The 15,753-nt window shown below is 45.3% G+C and overlaps 1 protein-coding gene across 1 annotated transcript in view; it reads right to left on the minus strand.

Moving 5' to 3' along the window:
• PLCL1 (phospholipase C like 1 (inactive)) overlaps window positions 1-15,753 on the minus strand; it is a 208,985-nt gene that overhangs the window by 17,862 nt on the left and 175,370 nt on the right. Inside the window, exons 4-5 of the mRNA XM_054381175.1 lie at window positions 7,081-7,156; window positions 5,072-5,181 (exon numbers count right to left, since the gene is read on the minus strand). Of these exons, the coding sequence (XP_054237150.1) occupies window positions 5,072-5,181; window positions 7,081-7,156 (186 nt within the window). The remainder of the gene's footprint in view (window positions 1-5,071; window positions 5,182-7,080; window positions 7,157-15,753) is intronic.

A 15,753-nucleotide genomic window follows, 5' to 3' on the forward strand; every position in this document is an offset into this window, starting at 1 on the left:
TGCTGCATAAACCCACTTACACCAGAGCTACCTGAACACAACTACACCAGAAAATTGTGGATTTCTGCCCCAAAGAGTGAACTGTATTAGCTATTTAATAACTGTATGTCTTCTGCAGTCAGCAACCTCTCTCTTTATCCACCTAATCAGCATTCATTTAAATGCATGATAATTAGCAGCTACACTCACTGGCAGGTGCTGAAATGATCCCTGAAAATTTAACCACTTGATGTCTTGTAGCATGCAGTAGTAGTTGGAATCTTAGTATGACACTCAGGGCAACAGAGGAGAAATCTTATCATGAACACCAAAAAAAGATTTAAAAACTCATGAAAGCATTTCCAAGCAGAGACTAGATTCAAACAGTCAGGTGTTTTCCCCTTCAGGAAATGCCTCTTTATCTTTGTCTTTCCATGTGTTGTCTCTAAATAAGTCCGTGTGCTGGTAGATTAACTACCTACATATTTACCACCCGTGTGCAGGCAAGTGTCTGGTGGCATTGTCCCCAGACTTCTGCACCTGCTAATCCACCAAAGCACAGATAGCCCAGCAAAAATACATCTGCAGACAGACAAAACCTGTCCACATGACACCAATAAGTCCAAACCATGATCAACTTGCTCAAACTTTGCTCAGCTTTCATAGAATCATAGAATCACCCAGGTTGGGAGGGACCTCCAAAAGTCATCTAGTCCAACCCCCTGCAGTCAGCAGGGACATCCTCAACTAGATCAGGTCACCTAGAGCCCCATTGCACCTTAACTTGAATATGTCCAGGGATGGGGCCTCAACCACCTTCTCTGGGCAACCTGTTCCAGTGCTCAACTACCCTCACTGTAAAGAGATTTTCCATAGCATCCAATCTAAAACTGCTCTTCTCTAATTTCAAACCATTGCCCTCATCCTACCACTGCAGGCCTTTGGAATCAGTCCCTCTGCAGCCTTCTTGCAGGCCCCCCTTTCTCACCAGGTTCCTGGGATTCAGGGGATCCCATCCTCCTTGTCCAAATAAACCCTCCTGGTAGTCCATGGCAGTTTTGCCTCAGCAAGGGGAGCAGTTTTGCAGGCTACAACTTTTTTTCTCAAAAGCTCACGAAGCAGCCATTAAATTTGCACATGACAGATGCTTTAGTTGCTGGAAAATTCTGGGGACAAGATCCTGCTGGAGAGGCAGATGGAGCAGGCAGAATGGCTCCAGAAGAGGTGGCAGCCAAGCTGGCCGGGAGCAGACCCGGACTGCAGCTGTACACACATTGGTGCACCTGACTGAAAGCCTTCTCATGCTCTACAGCAGCCCTGAGTGCAAGTGATTTTGTCTCATCTCTAATTAGTTCAAGGCCAGAACTGGCCTAAAAAGGCTTCTCAGCTTCTGCCTTCCACAGCCTGGCACTGCCCCTCTCTGCTCAGCTATTTGCGCCAGGAAGGAGGTGACCTTGTCAGGGGATGGTGGGAGGAACATCAGGACCTGGGGAACATCCACATGAACCCCTTCACTCTGTGAAATTAATAGTCACCCATTTTTAGAAACAGGCAGACATCTCATGAACCTGAATTGTGAGCTTTTGATGCAAAAGGGTTGGCCAAGCTGAAGGTAAGGCTTGTGTGTGCTCATCAGAATGAAACAAATGGTTCCAAGCACTGTGGTCCCCATCAGGTGGCAAACACAACATTTCTTTTGCCACCTTTGCATTTTACTGGCACTTAATTAAATACAGAAAGTAAAGCAGAGGCACAGAGATGTAAGTGTATTGAAATAAAAGTGAAAGAAAGACTAAATTTGGTATCATTACCATTCCTTAACTGTCTCCTGTGAGAACAGGATTTTCTATCTAGTCTACTGATGTTGTACCTCTCAGTGTCATTCTCAGCCTGAGAGGCTCACGGGACCAGATAGGAAGATCAGAGAACCACAGAATCAACCAGGTTGGAAAAGACCTTCGAGATTATCAAGTCCAACATCACCTAATTAAATAAACCATAGCACTAAGTGCCTCATCCAGGTTTTTTTTGAACACCTCCAGGAATGGTGACTCCACCACCTCCCTGGGCAGCCCATTCCAATGGTCAATCACTCTTTCTTCGAAGAGTTTCTTCCTAACATCCAGCCTAAACCTCCCCTGGCACATCTTGAGATTGTGTCCTCTTGTTCTGTCACTGGTTGCCTGGGAGAAAAGACCAACCCCCACTTGGCTACAATCTTGTTTCAGGTAGTTGTAGACAGCAATAAGGTCTCTCCTGAGCCTCCTCTTCTCCAGGCTAAACAACCCCAGCTCCCTCAACTACTCCTCATAGGGCTTGTGCTCCAGACCCCTCACCAGCTTTGTTGCCCTTCTCTGGACACATTTGAGCAACTCAACATCTTTCTTGAATTGAGGGACCCAGAACTGGACACAGGACTCAAGGTGTGGCCTAACCAGTGCTGAGAACAGGGGAAGAATGACTTCCCTGGTCCTGCTGGCCACAGATGGGACACTCAAAGAATATGCATAGATGCCAAAGTTGACTATCATTGAATTGTAACATCCTTGTCCTTACTAACATTTGCATGTTCTGGCAAACAGTTTGTCCTTCTGGTGGTTATCACTAATGTGTAATTAAGTTTATATCAGCTAAGGAAGAAAAAGACATAATTTTGAGTCATTCTCATTAGGTGCCTCTTAAAAATACCTGAGGGCATTTTTAAACACGAAGAACGCCCATGGTTGGAAGTTTTATAAAATATACTTTAATCTCACACTCTGCAACTGTTCAATGATCTTTGCCAGCAGCAACTTCTTATTGCAGCCCCTCTTTGTATTCAAAGCTCACCTACTGCAGGGAGGCTTTATCAAGAAATGCATTAAATATGCCTTGGCTTCACCAGCCCAGGAAAAGATTATTAATCATCTCAGAGGCATGAGCACAACAGAATACCTGCCATTGCTCACGGGCACCTCACACAAGCTGCCACATGATGTCATTGTCTCCAACGACCTCGAGCACACAAAGAGGCTTCTTTGCCCTGTAGGTGTTGTGCCACTCACTCACCTCACCCTGAGTAAAGCAGACGATGCATAGCATGGTCTGGGCTGGTTTTCACTTTTCTCATGGCATTATACCAACACCTATTGAATTATATTTGTAGTGGCCACCCTGGGCCTAGAGCTACGGAGGAGAGCGATTGTTTGAGGGAGGCAGGGTTCTTGGGTCTCTCCTCACCAAATCGTCCTGGGGATGGATGTCTGAAACTCAAGGTGCAGCTGTAACCTGAAAATAGGTTTCTTATGAACAGGGTGACTGAAATGCAGAATTCTTTAAGGAAAAAAACCCCAAAGCTGAAAAACAAGAACAACGACTGATAGTCTCACATCACACACCTGAGGTACAACCCAGTTGTCTAATGTCATTGCTGAGCTGGACTTCAGGTAAAATTAAAAGGTGCTTCAGGTGCATTTGAACCCTTGAGTAACTGCCACAAACTCTATTAGCATTTTATTATGTGAGAAAGGTCAAAAGAAAGCTGTGGCTCAGCAATGAAATGTCAGTTATCCCTTGACCTTGACTAGATGTTCGAAATGCTCTCTATTATGTTGACAGTATGTACTAGGCAGATATTATTGTTCATGGAAAATATTTCTGTAATACCTTACTTGTACCTTCACTGACCACAGGTCACCCTCAGAGGTTTGAATTTCTGACCAACATCTAAAAACAGAAGTTTAGAGTAATCCCAATGGTGCTTAGAGTGACTCTGAGCAAGGGGCATTAATTGTACCCAACACAGCTAAAGGTGTTCAGATTAATGATCAGAACTGCCTAGTGATTTTTTTGTCCTCTTTAGCACTTCATCTCAACTTTGCTGTGCAGGAAAAGTCAGTCCCTTCCACCACATTTGAGTTGGTTGCCTTTTCTCTTTATTGCAGGTCCTATTAACTGAGCCTACTCTGACTCCATTACTCACTTTCATGGTGAATCAAGGTACCCAAGCAACCACTGATGTCCTCCATGTGTTCTCTAACCCTTCTCTACTGCCAACAGCCTCTCCCACCCATTTTTGCCTCTCAGCCTCGCTGTTCCCTAACTCGTTTTTCCCTCTCCTGCTCAGGCCATGTTAGTAATCTTTCCAGCTCCATGATGCTGAAGCATGTGCATCTCCCATTGCTTGTGCTAGCTACCCACTGTCACCTGCTACATTTAGGTGGATATTTCATGAGGACATTTGTCTCTCATCAGCTGGTTTGTCACCCTGGGATGCCAGTGAAGGGAAAGGCACTTGGGGGAGGTCACAGGGAGAAGCTGTCAGACAGAACAACCTGCTTAATGGGAGCTGGAGGGAGTAAGCAGCAGGGCGAGAGTGAGGGGAAATCAAAGTGTGATGTCTCAGAGCAAGGTGGGAAATGAGGCTGTGAAAGAAGGTGTGAGCTGAATGCTAACAACCCAACTGCTTGGCACAGGTCCTCTCTGTGCTGTCTGCTGTGGATGCAGCAGATCCTCTCCCCTTTGGCTGGGTAACTTCACCCCGGCTCTGACTTTCAGCTACTGTGACAATCTGTGGCTGGCCAGTGCTGAGGCAGCAGCTAAAGCCTGGTGAGTAATGTGCTCACTGCACAATGTGTCACTGCACAGCCAGGATAGAGGGATGAAAATGCCTTTATTAGCTCTTTGAAACATAACCCAGGCTTTTCTGCAGGATCTACAATATTCAGTGTGGGTTTACATGACAGACACTCCGCCCTGCCTCTTCCCAAAGAGATGCTCTGCTTCTCATTTCACAAAATGAGTGTCTGAGACATGGTGCCCTCAGACAGGTCATGTTCAAAGTGCGTGGGGCAGAACAGACAGCCAAAACCAGGTCCCTGAGCAAACAAACCCCAAACTATCTTTCTTCTTTTGTTCAGGCTTAGATAAACTCCCTTTCATAGCCTCCACACCAGAGGCATATTTGATGCATCTCAATAACTGGTGGTCATTTATATTTCCCATTTAAAAAGCCCAACAGTATTAGTAAGACAGTACAAACAGGTGGGTCAAATGTGCAAAGGTTTGCTTACAAAGTTAATAGGAGTCAAAAACTGGTGCTCTCTGGGCTTACCTTCAGCACTGTGATATTCCATGCAAAACTCTCAATGGCTTTGCTTAATTTTCTTCCTTTCAAACCTTCCTTTGTGCCGAGGTTATGAAGCTCCTCGTGGAATTCCATTCCTGAAAACACAGATTGCTGCATCAGACAGTGCATAGTTGATTTTCCCCATAAAACGTTCAGTGTGCGTTTTCAGTTTTCATTCTCACACTTGGCACTTCCTACAACCTCCTCCTTTGTTTCCCCCACTTCCCCACTGTCCATTTAGGACAGTGTCCTCCAGAACAAAAAGGTCCTGTGCAACCTTGCAGTTGTGCTTCCACTTTGTACCTAACTCTCCTTTCCAGTGCTGGGGTCCCAGATGGGCACTTGCCTGGTCCCTGCACAAACACTCCCCTATCACTTCTTCTTGCAGCCTGCACTGCTGGCAGGATTCTGACACAAAAATATAACTTGTCACACCTCAAACAGATGATTTTGTACCTTGGAAGGTCTGACAGATGTGGAAGATACCTGTTCAGCACAGCAAATGCAGACTCAAATACACAGCTGCTCATTAATCTCAGTCACAGTCATACAGAAAAGCTCTTCACAAGGATAAATTATGTCAGAGACGCATGCTGCTCATCACAGGGTTGCTATTCCTGCAGCCTGCAGGGCTGAGACTTCCAGCCATAGCCCTGGAAACTGTCACATTTCATTACTGGTTTCTGTGGCAAATGCCTGCAAATCCGTTGTTGGATACAAGAATTCAGAAAATCTGGGAGCAGATTAAAAACCGTAACGAGCCCAATTAGCTCACCAATTCCACATGATCTGCAGAGTGTATGCGAACATTTCTCTGAGTCTAGTGGGGATTAAGAGACAGAACAGAGAGAGAGCTGCTTGAGTTCCCTTATTGTGTACCTTAGGGAGGCCAAATTGGCAATAAATCATTCCAAGATGTCTGAAGGCCACCCTGGCTGAACACACAGAGCTCTATCTCCAGCTGTTCCACAGCTCCCCCTCCCCCAGCGTTTTAAGGCAAATGTCTCCTGCAGATTCGAGCTTCACTGAAATTCCATCAAAGATGCCTGCTGAGAGAGCACCTGCACAGAAGAGGCAGAGCTGCTCAGGGGGCTGCTGAAGGAGTTGGTCCTTTCACAGCCTGAGGCACACTTGCACTGGGTTCAGCTTGCCTGAAGCGCTACTGGAACACTAACGATAGGTTTCCTCTTGCCTTGCAGGGACTCCAGGAGCTGGCTAAGACTGAGGCAGTTGAACCCCACAAAATGCAGGATGTCTCTGCTCTTTAATTCCCCGCACTTCGCCCACTCACAGGTTTTGCCTGTCAAGGGTAGCAGAGCTCCTGGCACTTCCTCTGGAAAACAGCCTAAATAACTGTGCTCCAAGCACAATCCAGGTGTCTCCTGCCAATTGACTTACAAATGGTTTCACCTCAGGAAGTGTGCCCCAGTTCTGATAAAGACATCCAGTACATCACACCAATGACATAGCATCTGCTTTAAACCTGCTTGCAGCGGTGTGTGCCCAGACACATGACATTCACAATGCATTGTTACACAGATTCAGTGTCAGTTGTATCAGCACAAGTTTCCAAGGTCTAAACCAAACCTAACAGCAAAAGTAAGTCAACAGAGCTTGGTCCTGTGGGTTTCAAAACCCTTCTGTGTTTAACATGGCAATTATGGCAGAGAATGGAGCTGGGAAAGGCAGCATGCTGCCTTTTAATTTAATGCCTTTCTGCTTCATTTGACTAATTTAAATACCATCAGACATTTCAGAGCTGTAGAGCAGATGGAGAAATAGCTTCTAAGGTGAAAGCCAAGGATTTTTCCTTGGTCCCAGGATTGCATTGCTACTGGAAGATGAGCCTTTGGGAGGGTGGCATTAGCCAGGGAAACCCCAGGATGCTCACTTACATACCAGCTCCAAGATGCTACAGCTGTCACAAGCTACAAACAAACAATGGCATGTTGTTTCTCACACCCCACCCCAAGCTGCATGATAAAGAAGGTTACCTGCTTTCTGGCACTGAACAATCTTGTCGTGAGTGGCGTCTGCTGTCTCAATGAGAACCCTGCTCTCCTGGATCATCTGTCAGAAAATAAACGGGGACAAAACCAACGGTGTTATTAGGGTTTCCTGCAACAGAGAAGCACAAAGGTTCAAACTTCAAAAGAGCTCTCCTCTGAAAGCAACACCATAAAGACTGGTCATTCCTTCAGAACAGGGTTCTGAGATCTGCATCAAGCTAACTGACAGTCCCTCAGAAAATGCTCTGCTCCAGAAGTAAAGGAATCACTGTTTCACACCACTGAGACACCACTGCATGTAAGGTGAAGGAAATAGAGCTGATTTCAAGGGAAGGCAGAGCTAGCAGGCAAATCAAATTCATCCCACATGAGTCCTTTCTAATTAATACTTTCCTTAAAACAAAAGGAGACAGAAGTAGTTATCGAAGATGTCACCACATCATGAACAGTGCTGATTTCAAGAGGTGCTTAAGCCTGTGCTGAATTTTACACACTACAGTGGTTCAGGTTTTCTTGGGTTCCTCTTTGGAGAAATTCAGATCTGAATCCCATCCTGCCCTCAACATTTCTGTTGAGGTTTAAAAGATATGAGACCAAAAGAGGCAGGCAGTGCCAACAAGCCTACTCCCAAGTTTCAGGAGATATCCATATTTACACATTTCCCTAGAGAAGCTCATTAACAGCAAACAGATGAAGTGTTCATTAGGTGAGAAGTTTCCTGAGCCTCCCTTTTTGGAAACACTCTTCTTAGATGGTAACAACTAACCCTGCAGAAGCACAGGCAAGCAGGCAAACCGTGCCAACACTATACTCTGTGAAACTGCAAAAGGCAGCACATCTGTCACAGAAGGAAAGAAGATAGAATCGTAGAATGGTCTGGGTTGCAAGGGACCTCCAAAGGTCATCTAGTCCAACCCCCTCTGCAGTAAGCAGGGGCATCCTCAACTAGATCAAGATGCCCAGAGCCCTGTCAAGCCTCATTTTGAATATCTTCAGGGATAGAGCCCCAACCACTCCCTAGGTAACCTGTTTCAGTGTTCTACCACCCTCATAGTACAGAACTTGTTCCTAACATCCAACCTAAATCTGCTCTTCTCTAATTTGAAGCCATTGCCCCTTGTCCTGTCACTGCAGGCCTTTGTAAACAGTCTCTCTCCATCCTTCTTGTAGGCCCCCTTCAGGTACTGGAAGGCTGCTATTAGGTCTCCCCTGAACCTCCTCTTCTCCTGAACAACCCCAGTTCCCTCAGCCTGTCTTTGTAGCAGAGGTGCTCCAACCCCCTGATCATTTTCGTGGCCCTCCTCTGGACCTGCTCCACCAGGTCCTTGTCCTTCCTATACTGAGGGCTGCAGAACAAACTCCGAGTAAGAGTAATCTTGCTCTCCTGGGACATGCACCACAAATCCCAATCAAATCCAGGCAGCAATCAGAAACCAAGCAAACTGAACACTGCCTAACGTTGCAGCCTGAAATTACAGGAACCACCATCTGGAAGCTCTGCCAAAACACTACAACTGCTAAAAGCCTTCCTACTTTCAGACACGCTAAACATGAAAACACCACCAGTGGGTTTTGGTGGTTTCAGTGGAAGAGAGTAGAACAGTATTAAATTAATGGTGGCAAGCAAACATGCTTCATTGTTTTAATCAGATAGATACAAGGGAGGAGAGAGGAGACTTGTCACACCTGACCTTCCAAATTCTGGAGGAATTCAGATCCAAATTCTGCTCCTCATATCGTCTTCATTAAACCTACTGAGACAGGCTGCATTGAATAAAAATATCTGTCTGATATAAACAAGAGCGTGAGAAAAACAAAATCCATTACCACAGCTTCATGGGCAAAGAGAAAAAAGACAGATACACCTACAGAGTGCAAAATTGCTTTTTAACACAACATGCCCAGCGGCTGTGCCCGAGATGGAAATTACTTTCAATAGTATCCTTTGCCTTTCATTCTCATTGCTTGTTCGTGCATCATGCTGATTTTGTCCTCTTTGATATTTTTGCTTGTTATCTAGAAAGAAATGACAATTTCTATCCACCCTCTGGCTTCTCTGCCCCACAGCATGTAGCTGTTTTGTGCTGAAGGAGCTGTTCAGCTGCCAACCATAAATACTGAAGTTGGTCTGAGCAGGGAAACCAGAAAGAGCCCTGAAAAAAATCCTGCAAGCCAGTAGAGAGGCAGCCAGAGCTCCATGGCTGCTGAACTACATGCACCCATCACCTTGGGCTTGGTCTCCCATGGGTCTGTGCCTGCACCCAGGAGCAGGGTTTTGCCCAGCAAGGTCAGTGTATTTAAGCTGGGACAGTAGACTGAAAGCAATCCACCCTCCTGTGCTCAGATCTCTCCAGCAGAGCTTCACTTAGGAGAGTTTTTTACACACACACAGATACATAACATATATATTATATATATAAGGAGAAACTTCTTTGCTGGGAGGTTACCAGAGCACTGGAGCAGGCTGCCCAGAGAGGTTGTGGAGTCTCCTTCTCTGGAGACTTTCAAAACCCACCTGGATGCGCTCCTGTGCCAGCTGATCTAGGTGACCCTGTGTTAGCAGTGGGGTTGAACTCGATCTCCAGAGGTCCTTTCCAACCCCTACCTGTCTGTGATTCTATATACATTCACACATATGTCTCTATATTCACCCACTGGAGATTATCTTACCACACACCCAAAAAAGCAAGCTTGAGGATCATGCAATTTGGCAACTTAAGTTTGACCATATCTTCCTCTAACTAGCAGTGCTGAGCTGTTGGTTGGACTAAAGATCTCTTCCAATGAAAATTATTCTGTCCTATGATTCTGTAACTACTGGAGCTGCTCCCAGGAGCTTCTGGCAAGCCTGGTTTAAGACTCTCAGACATGAAGGCACTACATTCATTTGTTTGAGAGGAGAGTGGCAACAGGATGTCAGTTTTTTACCTCACTGCAGAGTGAGGAGAGCAGCCCTCTCTGCTCCTTTGATTCTCACATCAAAGTCTCACTGCTCTCAGCTCAGCAAGAGCAAACAATTAAAACCAAATAACATGGCAGAATTTAACCCATTTCTGTCTTCTTGCCTGGCGGTGATCTTGACTAAAACAAGCAGCTTTTGACCCATGACAAATCAGGAGAATTCCTCAGTTCAGTGATTTGGGTTAGGGAATGCCCTTACTGTACCATTTGACATCCCCCTCACAGGTTCCTCTAGGAAATAATGCACTAGCTAGAAATAATACACTCTGCACAACCTGTGATATGAGTTTGGCTGGCCTACAGTGTCTTCACCACCCCTGACGTGTGCCGGGCTTCGTATCTCTACATGACACATCAATCTCTGCTCCCAACAAGAACTGTGGCTGCTGGAGATCCTGCTTCCTAGCACTGGTAAGAGATGACCTAGTGCAAGAATGAAGCCTAGGTGTTCACTCTAAAGAACCAGAAACTGATCCACAAAGATGGAAGTACAATAGGCAAGTAACTGCTATCCAGGAATGAAATTATAGGGAGTGGGGTTGTTGGTTTGTAAGTTTTTTTTCTTAAAGGACATCACAACAGATACTCTTGAGAGGATTGTGTACAAATCCTGACAAATCCTGGCAACAGAACTGACACAACCACCAAAAAAAACCCAAACTGATCTGAAAACCTGCTTTTCCTTTTTCTTTTTCTTTTTTTTTTTTTTTACAGTTTCCCCTCCCATACATTTTCCCTTACACCCAAGGTAGCACCTTAGGGAATATTTATTAAGCAATTATTGTAAAAGCCACCTAAAAAGCTAAGTTACCAGTATCTGTTCACTGGAATTAACATTAACAATCCATCAGCATTCAATCTAATGCAGGTAAAAGCAAGTGAGAGCCTCAGCGAGTGCCCTGCACATGCTTCCATGCTGGACTTAGGGCAGCAGTTAGCAGTTTTCGCAGGGTTCCTGACTGCAGGGAAGGATGCTTGCCAGGGATGCAGCACATTGAGCATAGACACCCTGCTTGGTCCTGTCCATCAGGAGATTTTCTGCTGGAAAGGTAACTCCATAAACCATGCCACAGTAGGAGATTTTCAAGCCCAGTTTCCACCAACCCTTCCTGAACGTGAAGAGTGAGCTTTCTGATGTTTGCGGCATGAATTTCCACACTCCCTTAGTCTGCTCTGACCCAGGGCAGTTAAGTCCCAGCCATCTGCCTGCAACCCACCAGGCTGCTGCTAAATGCCAGCTCCCAAATGACAGCTTGGTCCAGTGAGTGACCTTCAAAGAGCAAGGGTCCCTCACGAAATTCATGCTCCACCAGAGTGGTTACCTCCTGAATGCTAAGCTTCAACGCATTCACCTCCCAACAGCTACTAAAAAGCAAGCTTCAGAGGGTGGATACTGATGCATGGGTCCACTTGGAGTCAGTGAGGGAATCTTTAGCAGCTGCTGAAGCTGATGGGATTGCTCAGGAATATTTGCATTTTCTGTGTCAGAAAGATGGTGATGAACTTCACCAAGTGATTGTTTAATATAACTACAGGGGGAAAAAATGGACAAAAATAGGAGTGAAAGCACACAAACCCTGATTCTGGCATAGGACTTTGAAAAGGCACCTGTTTGACCAGCAGTGTAAGAAGAGCTTAGTGTGTGGAGATTCATGCTACAAACACCAGAAAGCTCTTCACTCTTTAAGACAGGTTGGTGGATTTTGAAACATTAGTGGCAAAACTGGGCTTGAAAATCTCAGGCTAGGGTGTGATTTGTGGTGTTACCTTCCTAGAGGAAAGTCTCACAGCCCTCCTGATGGCTAGGGCCTATTAGAGTAAGCAGCAGGAAAAAAGGCTGAGGAGGAGGAACTACCACACACCTTGACACCACTTGGGATCCTGCTAACATCAATGCCAGGCACTGTGTCCCCAGGTCCCTTCCGTGCTCCCTCAGCAGCCTCAGCGATGGGAACAAAGGATGGCCCGATCCACCCTCCAGGGACCCCTGCCACGTTTCCATGGGAGCAGGGGCACAGGGATTTCTCTAAGTCCTGGAGCTTCTAACCCTCCTGGAGAGGCTGCAGCGCTGGAAACGCTCCCACAAGAAGGAGTGAATAAAAGGCTGTTCAGAGTGACAAAAGATGCATGTGGCATGAGTCCCAGAAGTACGTGTCACGTTCAATAAACTAATGGGAATGAGCAACACAAAGCCTCATCTGCTCAGGTTAGCTCTTTGCTGCAAAATAGCTCATTCCACGTCAATATTCTTATGCAGTGCTGAAGGCAAGAAGCCTAAACCTGATTCACCTCCATCTACCTGAAGCACTGTGTTACAACCATGCTGATTGTTCACAAGAGCTGGATTAAACCTGAGAGCTCTCTCGTGTCAGGTATACGAGACCCAGAAAGTGGAACAGAGCATGGGCTGAAAATGACACTGACCTGCCTCACTGAAGTGTCTGAATAAAGCACAAAATACTAAATTTAGAATCCCATTGCTCCACTGCTTTACTTTTCTGTTGAGTGTTAATTACAAAGGTAAATACATTTAAAGTGAAATTCAAAGTATCTTAACATTGAGGACATCGTAACTTTACTCAGAAGGAATTAACAGCCTCATTGATTGTCTGTACTAAAGGCAGTTTAATCATAGCACTGCTACAAACAGAACAAAAAGTGTTATTTCTTTTTACTTCAGTGAACTCCTGTGCTAGAGACCAGTTTCTCCTTTCCACTACAAACTACTCTACAAACCAAAAAGGGGTGAGGAAATGAATACAGCATAGGCTCCCCAGAAAAGAACAACAAAAACAAAGACAGAAAAACACATGGTGGCAAATTAAAGCACTGCTCCTGCTAGGAGGCTACAAAAAGGACAGCTCAAAGAATCCTCTCATCAATATTCCAAAACTTAGAACAGAAACTGAACACAAAGCTGAAAAGAAGCTCTCTCTCTCAGGTGCCTCCTCATGGCTGCTGTCCCAAGTCTCCTACGCCTTTCATTGACACTGAGGAGTTTGCCTAGGTAAGGAATACCACATCGTATCTCTATGGCTAAAAAAAAAAACCTGAAAGAAACAAACCAAAACAAACAAATTAAACTAAATCACAAAAAACATCCCAAACCAAACAAAAATCAGAAGGGCTACAAAAATCCAACCAGTGTGGAAAATCACATGAAGTTGAACTCAAGAAAATTTGCACAGGATTCCCCCCGTAGCACTGAGCATTTCTCACAGGCATCTGGGACAAGGACTAGCTGGGCAATCAACCATGAGCCAGCAAGTCTTGCAGAGAAGGAAGCATGTGCACAAGATGCCAGAACATGAGTGGCCACCAGTCCATCTCATCGCTGTCCCAGTATGCTTCAAGACAGGTTTCTGCATCCAAGCCTTTTCCTGCAACAGCCCAGCAAAAGGAACAGCTATCAGGGATGGCTACATCAGATGCAAACATCTCAAACAACACTGCCTGCAGATGGAACTGAATAAAATTTACCTTGAATTCACCTTGCTTACAAACATTTTCATCCTTGCAGGATGGAATCTGGTGCACAAAGACCAGCAGTCTATAAAACAATAAAAGCAGTGGAGGAGTAGGGGGAAAGGTCAGCTTTCAATCTGCTTGTGTTAAAGCAGTGTAACTGAAGTACCCGACTGGAACTCCATTCTGTAACAAAAGTTCTGGTCTGGCCGTTTCCAGGCCCTGTCATTGAAGGGACTAGGGTATGTGAGCTATCAGAGAGAGAAACTGCAAGAGAGGTGGGCAAATGAGAATTCTAAGAAGCAGAGAAAGACCCAGGGTAATTGCATTCCCAGTCCATATTCAATTTTGGATGGAAAAAATAGATTCAAGACTGTGTCCATGTACTGGACTGTGTTTGACGTCAGTGCATTATGACACTTCCTTGGCAGGGGATGCTCTGCTCTGCAATATTCCTCTTCTTCAGCTACTCAGAGTTGTGAAAAACGTTCCTTTGGGGACAACTCTGTCCTAGCTGAAACACAAATTGCAGTGGAAAAGCTCAAAAAAAACCTATTTAGACATTTTGCAATGACATAAACTGGGAAAATGGACTCTCTGCTTGGGAATACAGAGCCGTCACGCCTGCGTCAAGAGAAAAAAAACTCCAAAAGACCAAATCTGAAGGGAGGTCAAAGAGCAGGTCCTCTCCACACACACCTCAGCAGACTGCTGCTGGTGTGAGCAGACCAATACCTGTGCCAAGTGTTATGGGTTTAAGAACTAGGATGTCTTAACCATAGAGTACAGTCCTCCAGGGACTAGATAGCCCAGGAGGTGGACACTGGAAAAATGTCATCTTTTGTTATTTCAGCCCACCATGCCTGCATCTCCCCTGTATAAATGGACAGCACAGGCTATTCACCCCCTTTTTTTCCCCTTTCTCCTCATGGAATGGCTTAAGTTGGAAGGGACCTCAGATATCATCTATCCAACCTCCCTGCCATGGCCAGAGATGCCTCTCAACTGGACTTGGTTGCTCAGGGCCTCATCCAGCCTGGCCCTGAATACATCCAGGGAGGAGGCATCCACAACCTCTCCAGGTAACCTGTTCCAGAGTTTCACCACCCTCATAGTGAAGAGCTGCTTCCTAAGATCCACTCTAACCCTACCCTCCCTCAGCTTCAAACCATTCCCCCTTCTCCTGCTCCCAACCAGACCTTATTTCTTGTGGGGGAGGTTTGCAGCCTGGTTCACCCTGGGCAGAACTAATTTCTTCTGTGCAGTAGGGGTAGGGAGGTATGGGGAGGGGGGGCGTTGAGGCCTGGTGGGGAGAAGGTTTTGGTAAGGTTCTGGGCTACTGAGGTTTTGGTAAGCCCAGGATGGAAAAGTGGGCCAACGCTGGATATGAATTTTGTGTATTTTTCATGGTTTTGTACTGTTGTGTATAGTTGCAAATAGTACTTCAATTTTAATTGCAAACTCTTTCCAACCCTGTGTGGAGCATTTTCTCTTACTCCCTTCAGGGAAGGGTAAAAGAGCTTCCGTCCACTCTCTAAAACTACAACACCAAAAAAACCACTGCTATTAAATACCCCAACTGATTCTCCAACAGCATCCTAGACATCACTTCTCAAAATCCCAATCCCTCTGCCTGTTGGCCAAGACATTTCTCACTACCTTGCCATCTCTCAGCAGTACCTACAGACACACTGTCCATCCTTACCCCTCTGCTCCAAATTAACAACTTCACTTCCAGTAAAGAGGTTTGAACACAGAGAAAAATATTGATGTCAGTTTGAGTTTATGTAACAAAGAGCTTCTCTCTTCAATCTTTTTTACACTTTTTGTTGTTTATGATTCAAAAATGTGAAAGATACTTGGAGAGCTTTTTTTTAAAATTTTCTGTATTGGGTTGATATTCCCCCCAACATAAGACTGCCAGACTAGATCAGATGGAAGGCAAATGAAGCTATATTTACAAGCAAAACTACAATCTAAAATATGAAATGCAATGAATACGTACAAAATATACAATATTTACATGCATTACAATACAATTTATACACACCACAAGAACCCCCCTGGACAACACCAGGGGGTTACCAACAGCTTGCCCCTTCCTGCTCCCTTCCCCCCTGTATAAGGTAAAAGAGAGAAGAGCAGAGAGCAGCTGTTAGTACTTAACCACAACAAAGGACACAGCCAAGGTCAGCAAGCCAGCAGAAGCACCAGGTAGAGTGAAGAAGCCAA

The sequence above is a fragment of the Indicator indicator genome, chromosome 5 (assembly GCF_027791375.1).
Source record: "Indicator indicator isolate 239-I01 chromosome 5, UM_Iind_1.1, whole genome shotgun sequence".
Taxonomy (NCBI): Eukaryota; Metazoa; Chordata; class Aves; order Piciformes; family Indicatoridae; genus Indicator; species Indicator indicator.